General features: G+C 46.8%; 1 protein-coding gene across 1 annotated transcript in view; it reads left to right on the top strand.

Annotated features, from left to right (window-relative positions):
* Window positions 1-26070, top strand: part of LOC119452877 (chaoptin) — a 110639-nt gene extending 84569 nt beyond the window's left edge. The window contains exons 7-10 of the mRNA XM_037714828.2: window positions 388-869; window positions 4714-4998; window positions 6482-6903; window positions 24518-26070. Of these exons, the coding sequence (XP_037570756.2) occupies window positions 388-869; window positions 4714-4998; window positions 6482-6903; window positions 24518-24822 (1494 nt within the window). The 3' untranslated portion in view covers window positions 24823-26070. The remainder of the gene's footprint in view (window positions 1-387; window positions 870-4713; window positions 4999-6481; window positions 6904-24517) is intronic.
* The last annotated feature ends 358 nt before the right edge of the window (window positions 26071-26428 follow it).

Genomic DNA, 26428 nt, shown 5'->3' with positions numbered 1-26428 from the left:
CGACCCATTTTAAACGAACCAATAGGAATGTGAATGCTTCTATGTCTCGTTATTTATCATAGCAATGCTATGAACCACAGCGTGGTTAAGGCTCACACGGCGTTTTTAAAACCATTCGTTCTCTTTTCCGCTGCTCTACTTACGACGTCGCTAGCGCATAGAATTAAAAAGCAGGGCCAGCGCGGCATTTGTGTCCACGTGATTTTTCATGCTACATCATGCCGACGACAGCGCCAGTCTTTCCAGTAGTGTACCTTGCCTCCGATACGATGCAATCGGAGTAAGACGATCTGGCATGGAGTTACCATTGGTCGAATTGAAGAGCTTTAATTTTAATATTTATTTGTGGGATAGCAGTGCTTAAAATTGATCTCAACATGGTCGCAGGTGATCGTCTTGAGCGACAACAGGATTGAATCCATCAACGAATTCGCATTTGGGAACCTGACGAGGCTGCGTGTCGTCGACCTCAGTCGCAACCGGATCTCCTCCATCCCAGAGGATGCCTTCGAGAATACGGCTCTAGAGCGGCTCAACCTCTCCTTCAACAACCTCAGGCATTGCAGCTCATTCGCAGCCATCAAAGGCACGCTTCGTGTCCTTGACCTGTCTAGCAATCGCATCTCCAGCATCGGCGCCGATCATTTCGATGGTTTCCGAAGCATCTTGGCACTGAACCTTTCTCGGAACCAGTTAACCGTCATCGACGAAGACTCCTTCAGCGGCCTGGGCCAATTGATGCACCTGGACCTGGCCCACAACCCACTGTTCACTGTGAACAGAGCATGTCTCCAACCGCTAAAGACTCTGGACACCCTCAAGTTGAGGAACTGCAGCCTGGCCAGACTTCCGCCATTCCACTTGAAAAGGTGAATGTCACTGACTTATAAACGAGCCAACACGAAGTTTCCGCCATCTCCCCGCGTCACCAGCGCTGATTTCTCCCAAAGTGGGCAAATTCCCATGTCGAGGGTCGGCTCCTGTCGCTAGGGAGCGACCGCTCGCCCATTTGCGTGGAAGCACGTGCTACCGGTGGTTACGCTTCAACGATGGCAAGCGTGGCCTCGTCATCCAGCAAGCCTGATACACAGAATCGTTGTGTCGTTGAATGGCACCACACACACTTAAAGATAAAGTTAGTAAATAGCTAGTAAATGCACGCGTTTACTAGATTACTGTATATTTTACAACCTTTTTGCTAGTTCTGTACTAGTCAGTCGGATAGTAAAGCTAGTAAGTGCTGCTTTTACTAGCCAGAAAGGCTTCTTAGTAGTTTTTACTAACTAAAAAGTCACTACCATCTCGTCTGGCCGTGGCTTATTATGGTGTGATTGTGACAGTCTTATGCAAAATCGATATAAACTGTAGTGTTGCTCATCATGTTGGACTAACAGTTATGTGCGACGTCAGGCAGTGGGCTTTAGAAAGTTGTGCTCAAAGCTTTGATTATTTAACCAATTACGTATGTGCTCACCGGTGCAATGTTTGCTCTCTCAATCTAGCGTTATAAATACTCTTGAAGCTGCTCTTGAAGTAAGTGTTGCGTAGCACCTTTGTCGTTCTGTATATGTTTTCATGCTTATCGTTGCTTGTTGGAGATACGTAGTGCATTCTTACCCCGCAGTCAGTGCGCCTTAATATTCCTGGTAAAACATTACGAATATCTACCCTTAATCGATGCCTTAATGTACTCGTATATCGAAAAAACGCTGTTCTCTTTTTAACAGCGGAGCTGTTTAAGCCAGATTTTGGCCCGTATAGCGCAGACCAGAAACTGAGCCTGGCGATGTCGTCACCGTGTGTTGCTTAGAAACCATTTGGCACAGCTGCGCCTCGCTTCGCCGCCTCTCCGCATCGCCACGCCAAGCTGCTATGACCGCGCACCAGCTCCGTCTAGCCATGACGTCACTTTGCGCCGCCTAGCAACCACATGTGCCTCGCTTCGCCTAGACATACCAGCGCTTCTCCAGGCCGCGTCTTGAAGCGCGTCATGCGGCCAAGCGAGAATTTGCGCGTCGGCGGCGAGCCGATTCGGAATACCGTGCCGAAGCTGCAGCCGAGAAGAGGCGTCTTCGAGTCGAAGATCCCGAGTTTCAAGAACGAGAACGCGAGAGTCTGCGCTTGAGTATCCAGCGTCATCGGGATAGCGACCCTGGCTGTAGCTTGGTAGATCACAAGATCCGCAGTTTGCTCCAGCCTTGCACCACTAGTGCATGCTGCGCTATTTTTTTTTCATATATTTATTATTTTACAATACCATCGGTTTTATATGGCAACGCAAGCGGCACTTGTAAATTGAATAAGTCCCATTGTATTGTTGGTAATTATATTTCAGTTGCGTTAGTAACTGCACTACCGCGGCAGTATTTAGTTGGTACTAAGTTAGTGGTTTTTTCTAGCTTCAACAGGTAGTGAGAAATACTAACAATCATTTTACTACCTGCACTTAATAAGAAGGTAGTCTTTTTGGGACTAGTAACGTGTTAGTATTTAGTTAGTGAATATGATTACATTTTTAAGAGTCCAGGCTCGAAAACAGAAAAAAATCGAGATCCACCTGTGAAATCCAGCATATTTCAGGTGAATACATGTAACTTACATATTTCAGGTGTAACGCCCCTGCTATAACGCCTTCGGGCAATGCGGGGTAATTCTTGAATAAAGAATAAAGAAAATACATGGATGCGACAAGCGCCGAGTTCATGCAGAGTGATATTGCGCATTTTTCTTTCCACCGCCTTTAAATCCGTGCAGCGTAGTAAATTTAGTCAACCTTACGTGCACAATACGCTCTTTCCTAAACGCTGTAGCTGCGATAGCGTCTATTGGCGACAATGGAAAGAGTAAATATCATGGGTACTTTCCGTAAGATGCATCCGCGATCTGCGAGTCTGTGAGGCGGCCGTGTCTCATAAGAACGACATCAGCGGAACTGCACACAACTAGCTGTTGCGTGCTGCACATAATTAGTTTGGTCTGTTGCCGTATACGCCTTTGCACATCTCTGCGCTAATAGCACGTATCCGCTTCCGACACAATGTTCATTTATCATTAAGTTAAATATGCTGTTCCACCACGAACTGATGTTACGCGTTTTTGAAATACGCAAGGTGGAGAGTGCAAACTACTTAACGTGTGCTTTTTAACACGCGCAACTGTGTTAAAAAAATGTCGCAGCTTCGCCTAACAGGCGAAGCATCAATTGCGATAGCAAATTAGTAGAGAGCTATCCGTAGTAAGGATAGTAGTTTTATTGGCTGTATAAACTTGGGACACATTCGCTTATAACTAAAATAACAAGCGTGGTGTCAGCGCGCACAAGCAAAAATGGATATATCACACTCGATGACCGCAGACAACCGCTGTCATAACTCTGGCGTCAGCAAGCGCGCCAGCAGCAGCGAGCGAAGGTTCGTGCGGCATATCGCTTCAACGGAAACTGAGCGGCGAAAGGGGCGCAGCGCATACATAGGTAGGAGCAGTGTGCAGATCGCTTTCAAGATATGGCGCGAGCGACCGCTCGCAGCAGCGCAAAGTACAAGTAGTCGTAGTAGTAGTAGTGATTTTATTGAAGAATAAAGTGACGCTTATTTCTGCTGCCCAATAGGGAGCACGGCGCAGCGTCAAAAGTACAAGTGCGCCATTACCGGCAGAGTGGAAGCCACACCCCTTCCCTCCCGCGCTGCCTTCCCACTTTCCTCTTTTCGCGCACGAGATTAAATCACCACATCCCCTTGCGCCGGGTCGCTAAATGCGCACTTGGTTCCGGAGCACAACGGCACTCCCCCTCCCTCGCTTGCATCCCTCCACGGCCTTTTGTGCGACGGAGACGTCGCGTTTGCGCTCCTCCGTGCGTTCGCTCTCCGTGAAAGCGCACGTCCCTCGCGCGCTGTATGTGCGTCCCTCAGACATACAGCATACGGCGCGCGGTGACGATTTTATCGCTCTTGAACTTTATACGGAACCTCACGGCGACGGCGATGACGACTGCGACGGCAGAAATCTGCTTGGAGTGTCTATATAATTGCTATCGCAATAAAATCGCTCAACAGGAATTATGGTGATGCAGTCACACTGTTGAAGTACTTGAACGCAGTGAGACGTGACTGCGTGCGACAACTTGTCTATGGGATTCACGGCGTTCTGCAGAGAGAAAACTCTGGAGGGCTGTCATAGAATCGCAGAAGATGGACCATTTCTGTGGCGTTTGCTTATTGATAAAGTGAAGCGATACGCACAGCGTTGCAGATTAAGCGGCCGTCATGGATATCAAATGTGATGCATTAAATTTTATCTTAATACATTTAGCCGGGACGATCACTGTAGTTGCTGAACTGGAGCGCACGACCGATCCATTGGTGTAAACAAGTAAGCAGTTACAGGACCCCCTGCAGTAGCAAAAGTGTTACCCATTTCAAAGCTACTCAAGACATTTGTGCCTTCTTCATGATGCCTGGAATGGTAAGGCGTATACGAGATGAATATTAGTACGTAGAACCATTTAGCGATGATTCATATAAAATGGACAAAAAACACATTATTCACAGGCAACAAAGAACCGAAGCGTGTCAGTGACCTCAGCAAATTTCAAGTTATGGCATGTATATGCATTTTATTCAATACACCGGTAATTGTACAGTGCAGGGGCGGATCTCCTTGCACTCTACCTAATTAGGCCCTTGGTGATGACGGTACCACCGTCTTCACCCCCAGGTTGTTGACGCTGGATGTGGCGGAGAACTTCCTGTTCAACCTGTCTTCCGACGCATTCCGGCACCTGAGAAGCCTCCGAGAGCTGGATGTGTCCCGCAATCTCCTCGAGTCGATGCCCCGCCACCTGTGGCAGTTTCTGCCCCTGCTGCGCTCGCTGGATTTGTCGGGTAACCCAATCTCCTCGTTGGCGACCGACAGCTTCGCAGGCGCCCATGGCCTCCAGTCTCTGGACATCAGGCGTCTCCAGCTCAAGTTCTTAGACCCCAGATCGCTACACGGTCTCAGGTTTGCTTGTTGCTGTCACTCTTAGCGCAACGTGGTTGCGGGAGGAAGGGCATACTCACATAAACACCGGCTCAACACGCGCTGCGCCCTTGTGCATGCGCCTTACTGTTGAACTCGGCCTGTTACAATGGTGTATTCTTGAACGATCACTTTCGCGGATCCTTTTAATGCTATTGGCATTCTTAGGCACCTCTTTCTTCTATTCTTAACGCACATTTTGCTGTCTATTTATCTAGATATGTCTCTGATCGTTTTCTCGTCAACTTTGGTACCTCGCGGGATCAAATCCCGGCTTGGGCGGCCGCATTTCGATGTGGCAGGAAATGCGAAAACTCCGTGTGCTTAGATTTAGTTGCACATAAAGAACCCCAGGTGGTCCAAATTATTCCGTAGTCCCCCACTACGACGTGCCTCACAATCAGAGCGCGGTTTTGGCGCGTAGAAGTCCATAATTTCATTTTTAACTTGGGTCCCTGGGTAGACGATGGTCTAATGGGTAGAGAGAGCGTCGGGCTGCTGTGCAGAGAAAATCCTGTTTGAAACCAACAGTCGGGCCAACTTGGGTCGCATGGGTATGTGCCGCTCTTCAAAGCACCTCTCTTACGCAAACTTGGGTAACTGGATATTCCGACAATCTTGTCTGAACATATACTCTCATACGCGCCACGCGCGGACTTGGCAGCGGCGACACTGGATGGCACCCAGAGATATGCGCGAGAAAGGAGCCCGGCTGCACACACTAATCATACATGACGCGTTTTGGTGGTGGCACTGCGGTTGCCTGCATGCTAATTGCATCAACGTCGGCGTTCATCGTGAAATGGGTTCTGCCGGAATTTTTATTTCGCGAGATTTAGCGTAATTAGCGTCGGAAGCGTCTGCGGCTACATACTACAACATTCCTTGTACCGAGCTAGCAGCGTGCTTGGCACAGTCCTAAGGATGTTGTCGCACGTAGACACCGATGCGCCCGGCGCTAGTCACGCCACAACTCGCAAAAGTGTCGTCCAAGGTGATCGTTCGAAAACACAGCCCCAGCTTTATCACTGCTTTTGTACTCGTGCTAATAACACTCCTGTCGTAAACCGGCCGTTAGTTCGTCTGTCGTCGACAAAAAATGTGGGCCGGTCCTGGCGGTAGTGAAGAAAGGGTCCAGGCGCAATGGCACATACCCCTGTGAACTATCGAAGCTTAACCTTGCTAAGTCTAGCTAAGCATGGCTGGGACTACTTAAGCTTAGTCAGTCATCGATAGCCAATCAATAGCTAATCGATAATCGATCAATAATCAATAAATTCCGAAAATGCTGGGGCTGATTTGGTAGTGCTCAGCCTAGCCCAAATACGTGTCCAATACCTTGCGATAGGCAATCAATAGCCAATCAATTGCTAATCGATAATCGATCAATAATCAATAAATTCCGGAAATGGTGGGGATGACTTGGTATTGCTTGGTAATGTCCACTCGCTCACCTTTGTCGCAGGTTCCTGAAGAGTCTTCGCACGACCAGCTACGGGTCGGTGCGCTCGTTCCGGCTCCAGGAGCTGGTGTCACAGCTGCACTCGCTGCGTCGAGTGCTGGTCGAAGTGGAGGAACCGGTGCTCTCGCACCAGCTCCAGTGGGCATTCGGCGCCAAGCTCAGCGAACTCACAGTGACGGGGCGTCAGCTACGCGTGGTCTTTCCCGATGCTCTGCTCGGCTTACATGGCAGCCACGAGCTGGTGCTGAGGCTGACTGGCACTAGCATCCGGCGCCTTCCCCCTGGCCTACTTCGCTACCTGGCCGACGTGCGCTACCTGACGCTCGACCTCCGCGGCAACTTGCTCTCGTCCATCGGACCCGAGGTCCTGAGACCGCCGGGTGGCGAAGACCTGGGCTACTGGAGAGGCACGCAGCACTTGGCCGGTGAGAGATCCAGCTTTACGTGCACACGCTGTCCCACTGACAGCTCATTCTTAGCAGGCCGTGTTCCGTCCGAAGCTCGACTGCACCATTGCAGCATTCTACCATGCCAATCCTTGATGCACGGATCCAGAGAAAGCAAGATACAGTTCACTTATATGTGCAACTATTCCGGGCCAACAACGAAGAAAAATTTGCATTGAAAATGCGTTTGTGGCAAAGCAGTCACTCCAAAGGATGTGCTCTCTCCCGAGCATAGCGCGGCGCTCCGTGAGGTGGTTGCTAGGCAACTCAGTGGCAGGCGCCACACATTACGGCCGGATTAAACAGCTCCGCTCTTAAAATTGCCGCCTGCTGCCGCGAAACCTCGCCGAGCTATGACGTCACTGCGTTGCCTAGCAACCACTTCTTGGAGCGGCGTGTGCCTCGCCTCCTTTCCGTGCCGTGCACATGTTGCCTTGACATGGGACGTTAAGAGGGAAGAAGCGCCAGTGCGCGGCGCGCGCAATGCTCGGCAGAGGGAAAGAGAAAATGAGAGCGAGATAGAGACAAAGAAACTCTAGCGGCACCAACAAGGCGACGCGCAAAGCTGCTGCCGACGCCCCCCCCCCCCCCCCCCCCCCCCCCCCGTTGCCTAGCCGCGCATGTGCCGAAGCAGTAGCGAGTACGTCACCTCGCGTTGCCTAGTAACCACCGGCGCAGGTGCGCGCACGCTTCGCACGACACAGACACGGCTCCACCAAGCAACCGCCAGCTGCGCACTACTGCGCATGCGCCGTGACGTCATCCCGGCGTGTCGTCTGCTGCGCGCCGCCCGTACACTGTGCATAGCTTTCGCCAAGAGTGCATACGCTTGGCCTCGGAGTTTGCCATAAAAGGGCCTGCCCCTAGTCGTGTCAAATTTCGCTAGATAACGAGCGGCTAGCCTCCAACGCGTTCGTCGTCGTCAAGCAACAGCGTTCTTGGCACTGTGCCAACCTTGGTTAGCCTGCCTGCGTTTGTTGCATGCTAGAAACGCTGTCGCTCGTAGGCGCAGACGCGTAAAGCGCTAGTCACGCGTAATTTCGCGAAAGGGAAGGTACCTCCGAAAATTATCGCTCGAGAATCCCTTCCCGACAAATGTAGTTAAGTTAAACTAAGTTAAGACCTAGCAGCAAACAAGTTTTTTAGGGGCGAAGCTCCTTAGGGTCCAGCCTTGTCCCCCGTCGCGCCGTTGTAGCCGCGCTAGTACTCGCCGCTCACGCTAGAGGCGCAGATGTGCTCTCTTTCTCTTTTTCGTTCCCGACGGGCTCTCTCTCTCTCTCGTCCGTAGCTAGGGGCGCTGCGGTGCACAAGGGCCTTGGTTCCTGACGCTCTCTCTCTCATCCGTACCTAGGGTAAGGTGGATAGAATTGGGAGGTGTGAAAAGCGGCCGCGGAAACCGGTCCCCAAAGCGCGCCGGTGCCGCAAGGGGCGCTGTACGGGAAGGGAAGCCGACGGGAGCGGACGTGTCGAGTTGAGGTGCCGTTTCAGCGCAGCAGGAGCAGCGTGCCAAAGAGATAAGATTTCTTATTTTATAGTTCCTCTTTGTTTTGTTTTTTGTAGGAGGGTTAGCCTAGCCAAGCAATCTTTATAAATTATTTTCATGCTTTTTCACTTTCTTTGTCTTCTCGCTTAGGTAAAAGTAGGTAACAAATTGTTTTCTTTTTTTTTTTTTCTTTTGTCACATCCACTCCTTGTTAGTACGAGATGATGGTTTGTACCCGGGGAAACCCACGCGTGCGTTGTTCTGAGTGCGAACGTTCCTACGCGCTGGAAGAAACGCGGTTTAAGTCTGCACGCGAAGCGAACGGTGCCGATTTTATCTGTAGGATGTGTGTGCTAGGGTCGCGGCTAGACCGTCTCGAGCAAGAGAAAGATAAGCTAGCTAAGCGGGTTGGAAAGCTTGAAAAGGAACTTAAAAGTGAGCAGAAACAGAGGGAGGCGGTAGAAGAAAAGCTAGTTAACGTAGAGATGCAGCTGAGTGCCACCATTCAGCAAAGCAATGGTGAACCCATCGAGGCGAGCGCCGTGAATGGAGCTGGCTCCGATGCGAGTGCAGAGACAGCCGAACCCGGAACCGTCAGTGATAGTCACGAGGGGGATACCACTGACGCAGCCGCGGAAGAGAACAAAGCCAAGGGCAAGGATAAGACAGGCAGGGAGGGCATTGTGACCTCGGGGGCAGCTTTCGGCGGTGAGGGGGAAGAAAAGCGTCGAGTAGTCTTTGTTGGGGATTCCAACATGCGTAGAGTAGAACCGGCGATAACAGAGAGGGTAGGTGCAGGCGAACGAGTCCAGGTTAGCGCGCTTCCGGGAAAGCCGATTAGAGAGGTGATAGCGAAGGCCAAGGAACGCATGTGGCGATGATGATTATGATGATTTATTGGCATCCCCTTTGAAACGGGGCGGCGACAAATAGTCACCTAGCCTGCTTGATTTAATCAGGTCTACTATACATGTTCTTTATCTAGCATTTTTGTATACCTCTCATTATTTTTATTTTTCAAAAATTTACCTTGTACCGCTGCCTATGATTTTAAGAGATCAGGTCGTATCCATCTTTTCCCTGCTTTTTTTCCACCAGTACTCTAATCGTCTCTTGCTGATCTCTACGGCTGATCTGTTTATGTTTCCTTCCACTTTAAACCGAAGCGCTTCTGGGAGTTGCACGTTACCTACGGTTCTCGCTGGGTGGATCCCGTCGCATTCCATTAGGATGTGCTGAGTGGTCTCTGGATCTTTACTGCAGCATACACATGTCTCATCTAGTTCCGAATATTTGTTCCGATATGTTTTCGTCCTTAGGCAACCGGCTCGAGCCTCAAATAGCAAGGCACTGCCCTTTGTGTTATCGTACAGATTTTCCCTTCTAATTTCTTTCTTCTCATTCTTGTAAATCTCCATTGTCCTTTTCGTTTCCATTCTTTGCATCCAATTCACGGTCTCTATTTCTCTCACTTTCTTTCTGATGACCCCTGGTTGTCTATTTACAGTTTCGATTATCCTGTACTTGGTTGCCAACTTCCTTGACCTCTTCCTCCATTCTGTGTCCACGCTTTTCATGTACAGATACTTGTGCACTTTAGCCGCCCACTTATTTTCATCCATGTTCCTGAGCCTTTCTTCAAAACTAATTTTGCTTTGTGCTTCTCTGACTTCAAAAGAGGCCCAACCCATGTCACCATGCACTGCCTCATTTGTCGTATTACCGTGTGCTCCCAAAGCCAACCGGCCTACTGATCTTTGGTTAACTTCCAAACCCGCCAATATATCCGATTTTAAGCATATAATGGCATTTGCGAATGTTAGCGCTGGCACCATTACTCCTTTCCAGATTCCACGCACCACCTCATACTTATGGTGGCCCCACAGTGATCTGTGTTTCATTATTGCTGCATTCCGCTTCCCCTTTATTTTCAGATTATCTTGGTGGTTGCTTGAGTAATTCTTTCCTTCGTTTATGTGTACGCCGAGGTACTTATATTGCTTCACTATGGGTATTACTTGCTGTTGAATTGACACCACGAAGTTACTCGTGTGTTCATTAAAGATCATAATCTCTCATTTCTCTGTGCTAAACTTAAGGCCTAGATTTGTCGCTGCGTTCCCACAGATATTCGCAAGTATCTGTAAATCTTTTTTATTGTCCGCTAGTAGCACAATGTCGTCTGCGTACATCAGTCCAGGGACCTTCTGTTGCACCGTTTGTCCATTACGCATGTAGTATAAATCAAAACCTAATTCGCTGTTTTCCAGTCATCTTTCTATGCCCTTGACGTAAAGCGTGAACAACAATGGTGACAGAGGGGATTCTTGCTTCAATCCTTGGTGAATTCCCACCATTTCATTTCCTTTTCGGCCTTCCCATGCCACTTGTACTTGGTTGGTTCCCATGCCACTTGTACTTGGTACTCCATTGTGTGGGACACAATGGAGGAGAGACACCTAGTGGTGATAATGGGCGGAGTGATTGATGTACTGCACGGACGAGGAGCAGGGGTCACCGACCTGTGGAATGTTTTAAAGGAAGTGCAAATCACGGTGTGCACGGTGCCAGAGGTTGAAAAGCAGGGCTATGAAATTGAAAGGGCAAGTCTTGCAGTAAACAGGGAAATTTGGACTCTAGCTAAAGCAATGAATTTTACGGTCATTGACATCAACCGAGAAGTGCACCGAGAAGGCCGCGAAGGCGCTTTTGTGGTTGACGGGATACATTTTAGCGAAAGGGTAGCAACACCGGTACGGACGTCGATTCGCAGCGCGAGCTGTAGCCTTGTTAGGCGGGCCCCAGGCAATCAGGAAGCATGATTAAGTATTGAACGTAGCGAAACACCAGTAAAGGGGAGAATTAGACGACCAGGAGTCAGGAAAAGACGCAGAAAGGATAAGAATAGAGAAGGTAAAATTTGCTACATTAACTAGCAGGGTGGTCGCAAGCAGGAAAAATGGCTGGAAATTCAAACGCAGCTGAATGATGAAGCGATTAGTGTGTACGCCTTGACCAAAACGCATCTAAGAGATTTGGAGCAGCCGCCTGTTATTGACAATTTTGTATGGGAAGAGTGCAACAGAATGACCGGGTCAAGGAAAGGCGGAGGCGTAGGCGTACTAATTAGGCGAGGTCTGAAGTGGCGAAGGGTAAACGAGACATGTAAAGAGCATTTATGGATTAGTGGCACATGGCAAGGTAAAAAGACGTGGCTGGGAGTAGCTTACCTTTGGACAGGTAGTGATAACAGAGAAAAAAAATAAGGAATTGGTTGATTGCATTAGAAGCGATATTTATGAGTTCAGTAAATCGGGCCAGGTGATATTAGTGGGAGATATGAACGCACACATGGACGATTTAGACGGATATACTGATTACAACGGCTCTCTAGTGCTGGATCTGTGTGATGAACAGAACCTTATAGTAGTTAACCGGGAGAATAAGTGTCATGGACAGGTAACGTGGCAATGCGGAAACAGGCAGTCATGTATCGACTACGCCTTAGTGTCAGAAATGGTCTAATAACAACTAGACCAAATGATAATAGACGAAAATGGAAAAAATTGCCTGGGAAGCGATCATAGACGTTTAGCATTAAATTTTTGGCGAGATACTAGCGCAGTACATGAACCAATAGCCTCAGAATTAAAAAAAAATGAATGACTAGCAAATAACAGAGATCGCAAACAACATAGAGAAAAAATTTGAGGATTTTCCTACAGCAGTCTGGGAATATAAGTAACTGGTGGACGTTATGCAGCATGAAATAAGGCGGACACGGCAAAACAATTGTTGGATTGGAAAGAGGAAACCACGTAAGTGGTGGAACAAGGAAATAAAACAAGCTATAGAAGAGCGTAAAGAGGCATCTAGGGTTCATCGAGAAGCCAAAAAGTTGGGATTACAAGAAGAAGAGGTGCTCCTTAGATGGAATACATACCGAGAAAAGAAAAGTGTTTCGAGTGAGCTCGTGCAAGAGAAAATTAAATGCGCAAGTGAACGTTGGGTGCATAACATTCACAAAAGAGACAAAAGCGCTCCAAAAAGATTCTGGAACCATATAAAAGCACTCGGAGCTCCAACTAAAAACTTGCAAACGGCTATAAGGGATGAATACGGTAACATCTACGAAGGAGATGATGCGATGCGGTACATCACAGACGTTATTAGGGATAACTTCGGCACGAGAAAAAGCGCAGTTCAGACAACAGATCCAGCAACAGCAGAGAGGCCAGAGAGATAAAAATTTAGCATATAGAAATCTTTTATTGGAAAAAGGCAGCAGAAAATGTCCCTAACAACACGGCAGCAGGACCCGATGAAATCCCAATACAGCTAATCAAAAACCTCGGTCCAAAAAGCAAGGCACTGCTGACTAATGCCATAGAGCAAGTGATTAGAACAAAGAAAATTCCCGTTGGATGGCGTGAAAGCAAGATGAATCTCATCTACAAAGGCAAAGGAGATAAGGATAAGACGAGCTCGTACAGGCCAGTTACAGTAACCTCGGTGATATATAGAATGGCAATGCAAGAAATAAAATTAGAACTGTCGAAGTGGGTGGAGAAAAACGATGTATTGGGGGAACTACAGAATGGGTTCAGGCCAGGCAGACACTTAGAAGACAATATGTTTGTACTAACTCAGTGCATAGAGATTTCAGTAGCTCAGAAAAGACCTTTATGGATAGCATTTCTAGATATTAAAGGAGCTTATGACAACGTAGACAGGGAATTGTTGTGGGATATTCTTCAATACGATGGCATAGATGACGATTTCGTGGAGCTGCTGAGGGAGATATATAGAGACAACCAAGTACAAGTGGTATGGGAAGGTAGAAAAGGAAATGAAATGGTGGGAATTCACCAAGGATTTAAGCAAGGATGCACTCTGTCACCATTGTTGTTCACGCTTTACGTCAAGGGTATAGAAAGACGACTGGAGTGAGTGAGTACGAACTTTATTTAGGTCCTGAGGAGAAAGAATGCTCTTTCTATTACCGTGTGCTCCCAAAGCCAACCGGCCTACTGATCTTTGGTTAACTTCCAAACCCGCCAATATATCCGATTTTAAGCATATAATGGCATTTGCGAATGCTAGCGCTGGCACCATTACTCCTTTCCAGATTCCACGCACAACCTCATACTTATTGTGGCCCCACAGTGCTCTGTGTTTCATTATTGCTGCATTCCGCTTCCCCTTTATTTTCAGATTATCTTGGTGGTTGCTTGAGTAATTCTTTCCTTCGTTTATGTCTAGGCCGAGGTACTTATATTGCTTCACTATGGGTATTACTTGCTGTTGAATTGACACCACGAAGTTACTCGTGTGTTCATTAAAGATCATAATCCCTGATTTCTCTGTACTAAACTTAAGGCCTAGATTTGTCGCTGCATTCCCACAGATATTCGCAAGTATCTGTAAATCTTTTTTATTGTCCGCTAGTAGCACAATGTCGTCTGCGTACATCAGTCCAGGGACATTCTGTTGCACCATTTGTCCATTACGCATGTAGGATAAATCAAAACCTAGTTCGCTGTTTTCCAGTCGTCTTTCTATACTCTTGACGTAAAGCGTGAACAACAATGGTGACAGAGGGCATCCTTGCTTCAATCCTTGGTGAATTCCCACCATTTCATTTCCTTTTCTACCTTCCCATACCACTTGTACTTGGTTGTCTCTATATATCTCCCTCAGCAGCTCCACGAAATCGTCATCTATGCCATCGTATTGAAGAATATCCCACAACAATTCCCTGTCTACGTTGTCATAAGCTCCTTTAATATCTAGAAATGCTATCCATAAAGGTCTTTTCTGAGCTACTGAAATCTCTATGCACTGAGTTAGTACAAACATATTGTCTTCTAAGCGTCTGCCTGGCCTGAACCCATTCTGTAGTTCCCCCAATACACCGTTTTCCTCCACCCACTTCGACAGTTCTAATTTTATGGCTTGCATTGCCATTCTATATATCACCGACCTTACTGTAACTGGCCTGTACGAGCTCGTCTTATCCTTATCTCCTTTGCCTTTGTAGATGAGATTCATCTTGCTTGCACGCCATCCAACGGGAATATTCTTTGTTCTAATCACTTGCTCTATGGCATTAGTCAGCAGTGCCTTGCTTTTTGGACCGAGGTTTTTGATTAGCTGTATTGGGATTTCATCGGGTCCTGCTGCCGTGTTGTTAGGGACATTTTCTGCTGCCTTTTTCCAATAAAAGCTTTCTATGCTAAATTTTGATCTCTCAGGCCTCTCTGTTGTTGCTGGATCTGTTGTCTGAACTACGCTTTTTCTCGTGCCGAAGTTATGCCTGATAAAGTCTGTGATGTACCGCAGCGCATCATCGCCTTCATAGATTTTACCGTCTTCATCCCTTATAGCCGTTTGCGAGTTTCTAGTTGGAGCTCCGAGTGCTTTTATATGGTTCCAGAATCTTTTTGGGGCGCCTTTGTCTCTTTTGTGAATGTTATGCACCCAACGTTCACTTGCGCATTTAATTTTCTCTTGCACGAGCTCACTCGCAACCCTTTTCTTTTCTCGGTATGTATTCCATCTAAGGAGCACCTCTTCTTCTTGTAATCCCAACTTTTTGGCTTCTCGATCAACCCTAGATGCCTCTTTACGCTCTTCTATAGCTTGTTTTATTTCCTTGTTCCACCACTTACGTGGTTTCCTCTTTCCAATCCAACAATTGTTTTGCCGTGTCCGCCTTATTTCATGCTGCATAACCTCCACCATTTCCTTATATTCCCAGACTGCTGTAGGAAAAGCCTCAATTTTCTTCTCTATGTTGTTTGCGATCTCTGTTATTTGCTCGTCATTCATTTTTAAAAATTCTGAGGCTATTGGTTCATGTTCTGAGCTGGTATCTCGCCCAAACTTCAATGCTAAGCGTCTATAATCGCTTCCCAGGCTATTTTTTCCATTTTCGTCTATTATCATTTGGTCTAGTTGTTCGTAGACCATTTCTGAGACTAAGGCGTAGTCGATACATGACTGCCTGTTTCCGCATTGCCACGTTACCTGTCCATGACACTTATTCTCCCGGTTAACTACTATAAGGTTCTGTTCATCACACAAATCCAGCACTAGAGAGCCGTTGTAATCAGTATATCCGTCTAAATCGTCCATGTGCGCGTTCATATCTCCCACTAATATCACCTGGCCCGAGTTACTGAACTCATTAATATCGCTTCTAATGCAATCGACCAATTCCTTATTTTTTTCTCTGCTATCACTACCTGTCCATAGGTAAGCTACTCCCAGCCACGTCTTTTTACCTTGCCATGTACCACTAATCCATAAATGCTCTTTACATGTCTCGTTTACCCTTCGCCACTTCAGACCTCGCCTAATTAGTACGCCTACGCCTCCGCCTTTCCTTGACCCGGTCATTCTGTTGCACCCTTCCCATACAAAGTTGTCAATAACAGGCGGCTGCTCCAAATCTCGTAGATGCGTTTCGGTCAAGGCGTACTCGCCAATCACTTCATCATTCAGTTGCGTTTGAATTTCCAGCCATTTTTCCTGCTTGCGACCACCCTGCATGTTAATGTTGTATTGCCTTCTAGCGGGCGGCATGAAGCTGCGTAGCTCGGCCGCTTTTAGACTGGAGTGGCCACTCTTGTAATCCGTATGTTACCCTATGGGGGCGCCGTAAAAGAGTGGAGCAGACGGCGTACTGCGTAGCGCTGCTCGCGCCCAACGAATCTCGTTCATGCTACTTTGTGCGCACCAGTTCTGAGTATTAAGTGTTTTTTTTTTCTTTTTTTTTCTGAGCTTCTGCACTAACATATGGCACACTTTAATCGTGCAGCTTGTTCTTCTTCTCAGATGCCCGTGAAAGCATGCGCGTCGCGAGGGGACGGAGTGAGACGTGGCGCGCACCAACGAGAAACTGGATTTGATGACGCGGTTCGACACGGCACAAGAGCACCTGATTTAGAAGTGAAAGTGTATCAGAGAGCTACACATTCATTCCGATCGTGTTAGGCTCCTTCTTTCAGGTGCAGAGATGTCAGGACACGGATCTTTCTTTATATTCCGCAATGGAAACATTTAGCCAAGGGTTGAATGCACCACCTTTGTTTTTCTTTCCGGAAACATGTTCCGCCGAAAAAAAATGGTTGTCTGCGGTCATCGAGTGTGATCTATTCATGTTTGCTTGTGCGCGCGGACACCAAGCTTGTTAATTCAGTTAGCAAGCGAGTGTGTCCAAGTTTATGCAGCCGATAAAACTTATATCCTTTCTCCGTATAGCCCTCTACTAATTTGCTGTCGCAACTTATGCTTCGCCTTTTGGGCGAAACCGCGACTTGTCTCTCTCTCTCTCTTTCTTTCTCTATTTCTTTCTTTTTTTCTATCACATTCTCTCTCTCTCTCTCTCTCTCTCTCTCTCTAATTTTCTCTTTGTCTCGCCCACAGCAAGTTGTGTTACAATCGTCGGTACAATGCAATCATATGGTTCCCACAAATGCATGTTCTGCAAGCGTCGGTGCATAGTGCACCAATAAATAAAAAAAAATCAATAAATAAAAAAGTCGGTGTATAGTGCAGTGGTTCTGACGCCGCTCGCGCTTAGACCGTGAGTACACGGGTTCGAATCCTGCCTCGCCAAAAAAAGTTGATTTTGTTTTATTTCTCTCGCTCTCTCTCTCTCTCTCTCTCTCTTTTTCTCTCTGCACCTCTACTCCTCCTATGCTCTGCTTTCACTCTCTCCCAGCTCGGCGATGCTGCGCACGACAACGAGACTAACCTAGCGAGGCATTAAGAGCTCCGCTGTAAAAACAATTGGCCCCAGGTCGTGTGCGAACCCACAGCTTCGAATTACGCGTGCGATGCTCTTACCAAATGAGCTACCGCGGCGCCGTTTTAACGCGAAAGCGTTAAGAGCCCCGTGTCGCAGTGGGTGTCGGCGTCCATGGCGGAAAAAATTATCCCGAACCACCCCGACCGCGCAGAGGCCCTCCGCGTGGCGCAAGGTGTTAGTGGAATTTCTCACAGTCGAACCCGTCGGAAAATTGCTAAAGTACGACTTAACCACAACCTACGGACATGGTGGCGTCGGATTGTAATTTGAATGTACGAGAAAACATAATTCTGCTACCAGGAAACTCAAACACAAACCCCGTTTCCAGCATTTCTACCAGACATACAGCCGCGCGCTCGGGTACTTTACTTGCGAAAATCCTATCCAGATGGCACTCGCGTCCTCGGCAGGTCAAATTCGGACTTAGCCTGCCTAATGCGCTTTGGACGCGCGCGCGCGTCGGGACAATAGCAAACAATTAATAAAATAATTTTAAAAATCCTAGGGCCTTCACATTTTGATATAAGACAACTTATATTGCCCTTGGAAAAACGTCTTCTCAGCAATGCATTTCTGTTTGAAGGTGAAGCCTACATTAAGGGCATCGGTGTAAGCTTGGTCTTTGATGTTATAGTTCAGCGGAAATCCGCTAGGTGGAGATAAGTAATTAAAGGGAAACTGAGACATCCACCCAAATGTAGCAATTGGCTACAATGGAAACCCAACCGGGTTCCTCGAAAGAAAGCCTCGCAGTTGAAGAAAAATTCGTCCTGGTCCGGGACTCGAACCCGGGACCACCGCCTTTCCGGGGCAGCCGCTCTACCATCTGAGCTAACCAGGCGGCTAGCAGATGGCAGGGCGAAGTCGAATTTGTCGACAACTCGAAGCAAAGGCAAGTGTTTGATGTTATAGTTTTTTTTTCTTCAACTGCGAGGCTTTCTTTCGAGGAACCCGGTTGGGTTTCCATTGTAGCAAACTGCTACATTTTGGTGGATGTCTCAGTTTCCCTTTAATTACTTATCTCCACCTAGTGGATTTACGCTGAACTAGGGTCCTCTGGTGCTCCAAGTGATCCAAAGACCGAGTCAGAGCCCAGAGTTGTCAAAACACAATAAATATATTATTCAAACAAGGCAGTTACATACAGAGGTGCACACTTCGGCTAGACATATCACAATACAATTCAGGTGGGTATTAACGAAAACACAGGAAAATAATTAACGATAAGCAATAAGAGTCCAACACGTACAGTACAGAATGAATAGGAACACAGTGTCCACTTGTATTCACCCGTTCTAGTCCTGAGCCGGACGATCTCGGTGTAGCTCGAGGCAAATCTCGAAGAAGGAACTTCTTCCGGAAATGGTCAGTCTTCAAGTCACATCTCTTCACCGGCACGGTCTGATCCCTTTCTGATTCCCGCACGGCGCTTTTATTGCATTCGCCGGCGCTTCTCGAACCTTCCGACGGAGTCGTGATCTCGTAGCATGAACAAAGCCTGGGAATCTTCTAGACATTTCTCGCGTTTTCGACCGCGGCCGCGGGAGCGTCGTCGTGGAGACTTATGACTCATCCGTAGGCGCAAGCCGGGTCGTCGTCCTCCCTCTCTGTCTCTCTGCTCGCCGGGTGAGAGGGTGTTTTGTCACTCTCTCTCTCTCGTTACCGTAGCCTTCGCGTATCTTGTCTAAGCTTCTAGAATCCGTTGAAGGCGTCGGCTGTCTGTGGTGTATGCGCTCTCTCCCTCTGTCGAAGCTGCCGTGGGGCCGGCGTGCTCTGTCGCTGGCTTGAGGGACGCGCGCTTTAATTATGCGCACTTTCCCGACACTGCCCCCCACTTTAAGAATATTATGCAATAATATTCAAGAGAACACAGAAGAAGCGCACACAAAAGTCCACTACACACGAGTCGTTAGGTCCATAAATCGGTCGACCACAATTCAACGTCACTTCACTCGCGATACATCTTGTACAAACACAAGTCACACAAGTACACTTATACTACACAATAACGCATCTCTCGCATAAAAAGGCACAAATATGAAACAGAGCAGGTACAACAAGTATACAAAACCGTGAAAGGGTAGTTTACATAGCACAAACAAAACACTCTGTTCATTATGCATGAATAAACACTCGGTACACTCATCAAAGCACTTTGCACGATACACTAATCGTCAACGCATTTAAATTTGAATTTCCGGTTCTTGGTTTTCTGATTGTAGTGTTTCGCGTAGTTATGAGCCCGGCTGCTTTCTCCTCGAAAACGGGCGCGGAAAGGGCTGGAAAGGCTTTGCCTGACCCTTTGCTAGAGCTCGGGTGACTGCTTCCGCGGTGTTCTCGTCAGCTGTTGATGGTTTTCTGCGAGGTTCTTCGATCGTCGATGGTTCGATCTTCGGCTTTTCCTTCAAAGGTTTCGGATCGTCTGGGAGTCCAACTCCCTCGATATTTCCGAGGATTAGGTCATACAGTGGGCTGTCCATACAAAAAGCAGTGACACTCCCGCTGTAATAGGGGGTTTCGACCTCAATCTTCGCTTCGTGAACCTCCTTAGCCGTACCATCGACCAGATAAACTGAACTGGTTTCGCCCGTGAGCTCATCGTCTTTGACCAAGTCCCTTCGCACGATCACTGTAATGCTGCCGCTATCTCGTAACACCGTTTATTGGTTTCCTCCCCTATTTGCGGCAAGTACAGGCATTGCTTTAACGGGAAAGTCTGGGCGTTGTGTCATCACAGCATTAACGACCGGAATTGTTTTTCCGTTGCGGAGTTCTACAAAGCCAGCGGTGATGGAATAGTTGGGCACGTATGTCTGTGTGTAGTCAGGCAGTAATGAACGTCAGAGACGCGTGAACGGATGTAAACCAACATTTACCTAACATGATAGGACTGAAACAAGATAAGTACTAAACACGGAATACAGAGCAAAGTTCCCTAAAACAAACACGTCTACACTAAGTCCTACGCGCAGCGTTCAAGGAAAGAGCAAGTACGACGCACGGATTCAGTCCTGATTATGTCGTCGATCGGCGGTAGTTCGTCTGAGCAGTCGCGACGATTTCGGTTGGAGACGAACCAAGGCACGATGACCCTCGTGGAAGGCGAGCCAAGGCAGGATGACGGCACGGGTAGAATTACGAAAACCCAGGAGGGTGCCAAGCTTTCAGCCTAGATGTTGAGGATTTGTTTTATGCAATTCCGCAAGGCCAACTTATGGTAGCAGTAAAAGAGTGAATTACTGAGTTTAATTATGAACATAGGTTTGTCGTGCAGTGTGGCGATTCCCTTGAGGCTTTTTTTAATTACTGGGCATGCATTTGTCGTCCACATATTTATGCTGGCGAGGGCAGCAATACATCCAGAAGTCAGGGTTATGCATAGGCTCTAGGGTGGCCTCTACCCTCAGCAACATCTTCTTGGCTAAAGTGGATAGGGCTGTTAATATAACGTTCTGTAGTATGGCTTCCCGTGTCTTTCGTTATGTCGATGATGACCTGATTTTTGTAGGCGGAAGTAGGCTTGAAAAACTGTCTCTTCAAGTGAAGGAAGCTTTTTGTAGGTCGCGGCTGGGCCTCAATTTTACTATAGAACTTCCCCACGAGAATTAATTGCAATTTCTAGACATACGTCTGCGTTTTGAGTTATTCCATACATGTTGGTTTTATCGACCAAGGTCCCATAAGTCCCCCCTCAATTTTTCCTCGAGGCATTCAAAGATTGTAAACAATGGAATTGCCTTGCCGTGCATATAGATGCAGCACTACAGAAGTCAGGCCCCCCACGTAGTAACGGAAAGTGTTAGTTTCCAAGTAACTAGGCTGACGAATGCTGGATGCCCAAAATCTGTAATAGGAGCAACCTGTGAGAAACTAGTAAGGAAAGTTAAAAGTAGTGGTGTGCACACAACCCGCACTAATAACAAGAAAAAAAGAGCGTATGCTGTGATTCCGTACCAGCACAAAGTTGCACACAATTTGAAGAATGTAGCGCAGTGGTATGGGGTCAGCGTAGTATTCTCAGCCCCTCAGAAAATTTCGCGTTTATGTGCTAGAGTAACGAATGTGATTGACAGGGCATCTAACCACAGCCCTTTTGTCTGCAAGATTGAGCATAAGCATGGGTCAACCATTGTCCCCTGCGCCTGCGCGATAGTGTGTCAATTGCCTTTTTCTTGTGGGTGTGTATACATCGGTCAGACGGCTAGGTGTTTTAATGTTCGGCTGAAAGAACATAAAAAAATCGCACTTCAGTGGGTTATTCCCACGTGGCTAAGCATTGCAATGACTGTAAAAAACTAAACAAGAAAACTTACCTTCCACTTCTTAAACAAACTAGAATTTTGTGCCGTCATAGGGACCCTAGCACTAGGGAGCTGTTTGAGGCATTTAAGATAAAAACTACACATGGGTGTGTAAGCGAACCTTCGGTGTCACTAGCTGATTGCGAAATGGGGTTTTTGGATGCTACTGTGTGATGCCGACTTATCCATGGTTGGATGGTCAATCAGATGTATTCATTTTTCCTCTGTATATATGTCATATTCACACATTAACATTCAGTTGCGAGTCTGCGCACGTCTTGTCTGCCTCGTCTTTGTCCATGTGGGTTAGCGCAGTTAAAATATACCTTGAGTGACTTGAGACTACAAGGAATTTACTTTCGGCTATAACCACATTGTTCTAATCAGAAGGCAAGCACGTGAGTTTGCCGGTGCTTTCATTAATACCCGAGGCGGTAGTATTAAACTTATAGATAAGATAGCACTCGCGAATTTCCCGTTCGTGGTGTGAGCGAAAGCCTGATTCCAATATTGTCGCTTTTAAGTCACTGAAAGAGTGACCGGGAAGGTTTACATGTTTGGATACGGGAACGTTCAAAAGAAATTTTGTGTGTGACCTGTGGTTACTAAATCGAATCCTGAAAGGTATCTCTGTCTGACCAATATACTGTTGATTACAAATTGCACATTCAAGAAGGTAGATCACATTGGCGGTGTCACATATAAAGTTTCCTTTTATTTGAACAGAGAAGTTGGACGCGGCACTGATTGCTTTCTGTGTTGTCCTCATGTGAGAACAAACCTGGCAACGTGATTTGTTGCAAGGCATACAGCCTGTGCCGCGGCTTGGATTTAGGGATGACTTTGTCAAAGTATAGCATAAATTTTTATTTTTCCTATACACGACGTGGGGCGGTTCTACAAATAGCGCTTAAGGCGATCGCTTTGTGCAAGGAGATTATGGTGCTAAGAATAGCTGAAACCATCGGCATCGACGCAGAGTGGGTAAGGATTAAATCAGTGCATTGTGCACTATTAGGTACTTTAGCTTCAAGTATGTCGGCACGGTTGAGCTTGCCAGCTCTGGTTACAGCAGCATCAATTATCTGATCCAGGTGTTTCTGCTTCAGAAGGACGTCTTTCATTAGCGCACAATTATCACCGAAATCTTTGTTCGAACATATACGCTTAGAGCGGTGGGCTTGGCTGTACGGAATGCCCTTCTTACAGTGTCTGACATGACTGCTATAGAAATGCAAATATTGCTGTGTGTCCATTGGCTTTCTGTATAGTTTCGTAGTTAATCTGCCTCCAGACAGTGACACGCTTACACCCAGAAAGTTAACACTGTCCTGCGAGTAATGGTGAGAAAAGGAACTAGTGGGATGAGCACGATTGAAGTCCTTATAAATTTTAAGATATTTGTTTCCCCATGAGGCCAAATCATAAAGATGTTATCAATAAAACGCTTGTAGCAGAGTGGCTTTAAGCTGTGAGACGCGAGAAATTCTTCTAGTACAGCCATAAAAATATTGGCGTAATTAGGGTCAATTCTCGTTCCCATTGACGTTCCACGTACTTACCCGTAATGGACCCCATTGAACATAAATTGCTTACTTCGAGAACTAACTTAAGAAGTGTCCGTAGCAGTCAATGGGCTTATCGACTGGCGAGTCTTCATATGCTAATAGCACCGCCCTTATCCCGTCAGAATGAGGGATATTTGTGTACAGAGAACTAACATTAAGTGTAACAAGTAAGCATTCAGGAGGTACTTCGAATTTCATGATGCCAGAAAGAAAATGGTTGGTATCTTTTACACAAGACTAAAATGTATTTGGTATTGCGTGAATTAGGCTGTCAACGTAGCGTGATATGATTTCGGTGACAGTGCCTACACCGGAAACAATGGGTCGGCCTGGGTTGTTTTCTTTATGAATCTTGGGTAAGAGATAAAATCTTTCCGCTGCGGGACTGAGTGGTATTAGGGAGTTGCCGATTGTTGTATCCATCTTCTTATCCTTTAAAAGTTCGGTGATTATACCCTTGATCTCGAGTTTAAAATCTTCAGTAGGGTGATAAGTTAGTGTTTGATAGAATGAAGAGTCAGCTAGTTGTCTGTTGGCCTCCTTAACATAGTAATTTTTGTCCATAATCACTATTGCGCCTCCTTTGTCAGCAGGTTTAATTACAATGTCTTGCTTGCTATTTAATTCATCCAGTGCCCTTTTTCCTTCAATAGAGATGTTGCGTCGAAAGGGAACTTGTCATTTGTACGCCTGACGTATATCGCGTTGTACTGCTTTGATATATATATATATATATATATATATCCTGACACTTATCGCACTGTGGACGAAGAGCCCAGTGCTTACCGCTAGGTAGCGCATGGCGTGTTTCCTTTGATTTAGGATGGTCATACAAAAATTCCCGAAGTCTCAAATTTCTTGCAAAGTTGTATAAATCTTTAAGAAGCTGAAATTCACTAAAGCCGCCGGTGGCCGGGCAGAAATTCAAACCTTTTTGAGAGGGCGCTAAGCTCGGCTGCGGTAGGTTCAATACTAGACAGGTTCACAACGTTCTCAATCGTTTTGTTGTTGTTTTGTAAGGGTGCTGGTATGGGAGGCATGTCATGTTTTGATCCCAGCCGGTTGTCATGAGGACCAAAATTGTCGCGAGAAAATTACCTGGCTTTAATTTTTTAGAGTGCTGACATCTTTCCTAATCCTTAGGCCTTTAGGAACAACCGAGGCGTTCAAATAATGTGCAAGGGCGGACACGTGCAATTCGCAGGGCGTGTTTCCCGGGGTTCGGCGTGGATGCTGATGGGTCGATATATATATATATATATATATATATATATATATATATGATGGGTCGACGTACATCAGCATTCACGCCGAACCCCGGGAAGGTAGTCAAAGTCCCTTTAAGAGGCATCATTGTGGTAACGGTTATCTCTGCATGCTCGAGCATAGTGCCGGCGGCAACGAGTCTCGCTCACCGCAACCCCAGGTGGCATCCGGCTGGAGGACAACCCGTGGGTGTGCGACTGTCAGCTCCTGTGGCTGAGCCGCTGGCTGCGCCGCTGGTTGCGGGAGACGCTCCGTGTCCAGATGCTCCACTTCGACGCCGCCATCTACGTGCACAACCTGGCCCGGCAGAGCGAGTGCACTTACCCGGGGGGACAGGTGCGCAAGCCGCTCATCGACCTCCAGGAGGATGACTTCCAGTGCACGTCGTTCGCCGGCCACGTCATCGCGCCGAACCTCATTTGGACAGCGATGCTCGTCACGATGGCGCTCAAGGGCATTTCGTGACGCATTGGCTCCAAGAGCGACGTGCGCGGACACTTGAATTCATAACCCTCGAGTGTACTCAGTCCAGAGGGGAGGAATTTAGTGGAAAATCTGTTGCATTTTGTTGATTGACTGGACGAATGTGCTCACTGAACGGCGTGGCTTCTGGGCTTGTTTAATTCAAGTCGAAATGATCGTTTGGTTTCGACGTGCGTTTTTGCGCGAGCAAGTTTGTGCCTGTGGTGGTGAGCGTAGTAAAAGAAGAGACGCGCTTTCTTTGTGGCAGCCAGTAGCGTGAGGAGAATGGTTTTGCGAAAAGTAGAAACACAAGTGGAAACACCAGCTCATGACAATCGTTGCCAAATACAGAGGCCTCCAGACACGGTGGTGTGCATCAGCCCGTGATCGGCGGCCAGCGCTTCCAAGAGGACGTTTGTGGAATGCCTTGAGTGACATTTGCTCGTATTGCGGCCTGTGTTTGTGAGGACACTTTGCTGGCGCGAATACTGAATGCCAGAACTAACACAGGATGAGTACAAGGACCGCTCATCTGAGCTACTATCGAATTTAGCTCCATCCGTTAGCATTAAGAGGAAGCTTACCCTCGTCAGTTCCTATCCGAATATATGAGAACAGAGGAATCGATTTGCTCAACATCCACTGATCTTGAATACGTTACACGTTACTTGATATTTTGAGAAGAAAGATAAGATGCTACTTATCAGATTATGGTATATATTAGGACGCAGAGCAAATTTAAGTGAGACCAGGACAGAAAAGAGCTCCACACACAACCAAATTTATTTGTTTTATTTATTTATTTATAGATACTGCGATCTGAAACCAGATCATAGCAGGGTGGGTATACATAGAAATATGCAAGCATGTAAACACATACAAAATTAATCAAATATGCAGGCATTTTTCAAACACTGGTGAATAATACATAAAAAACATACAAGCGAATATACAAGCAAATAACTCACATAAATTCATAACATTTGCAAGCATTCTTCAAACATTGATAAGGAATTCTGCGTAACAATCTGAGAATTAGGATTATTCCAGTCTGTTATTGTCCTAGGAAAAAAAAGAATATTTGAAAACGTTATTCCGTGCGTTCAAGGGGGTTATTGATAAAGCGTGTCTTCGTCTTGTGTTATAGCCTGATGAGTAAGTAAAGAACTTCGAAGTGTTAACGTTATAATGGCCGTTTACAAGTTGAAAGAGGAACTTTAATCGGCAGATACGGTTGCGCACAGTCACCGGGGGTAATCCACTGCGTCTTACGAGCTCACCAACAGACGCACGGCCGTATGAATTAAAAACAAACATAACTACCTTATGCTGTACACGTTCCAGTTTTTTTAATATTGGTTAAAGTGAATGGGTCCCAAATAATTACGGCATATTCCAACAACGGACGAATGTAGGAATTGTACGCCAATAAACGAACACTATACGTATAGATGATTTTAGTGAACGTCTCAAGAAAAACAGTTTACGCAAAGAATTTGCAATAACAGTATTTATGTGCTTCGTCCAGGAAAGCTCATTGGTTATCCATAGCCCCAAATATTTGTACTCTGTTACCTCTAATAGAGATACGTTGTCAACACTATATGCA

This window comes from Dermacentor silvarum, chromosome 5 (genome assembly GCF_013339745.2).
Source record: "Dermacentor silvarum isolate Dsil-2018 chromosome 5, BIME_Dsil_1.4, whole genome shotgun sequence".
Lineage (NCBI taxonomy): Eukaryota > Metazoa > Arthropoda > Arachnida > Ixodida > Ixodidae > Dermacentor > Dermacentor silvarum.
The sequence above is the reverse complement of the archived record's forward strand: the minus strand, read 5'-3'. Positions and strand labels throughout refer to the sequence as shown.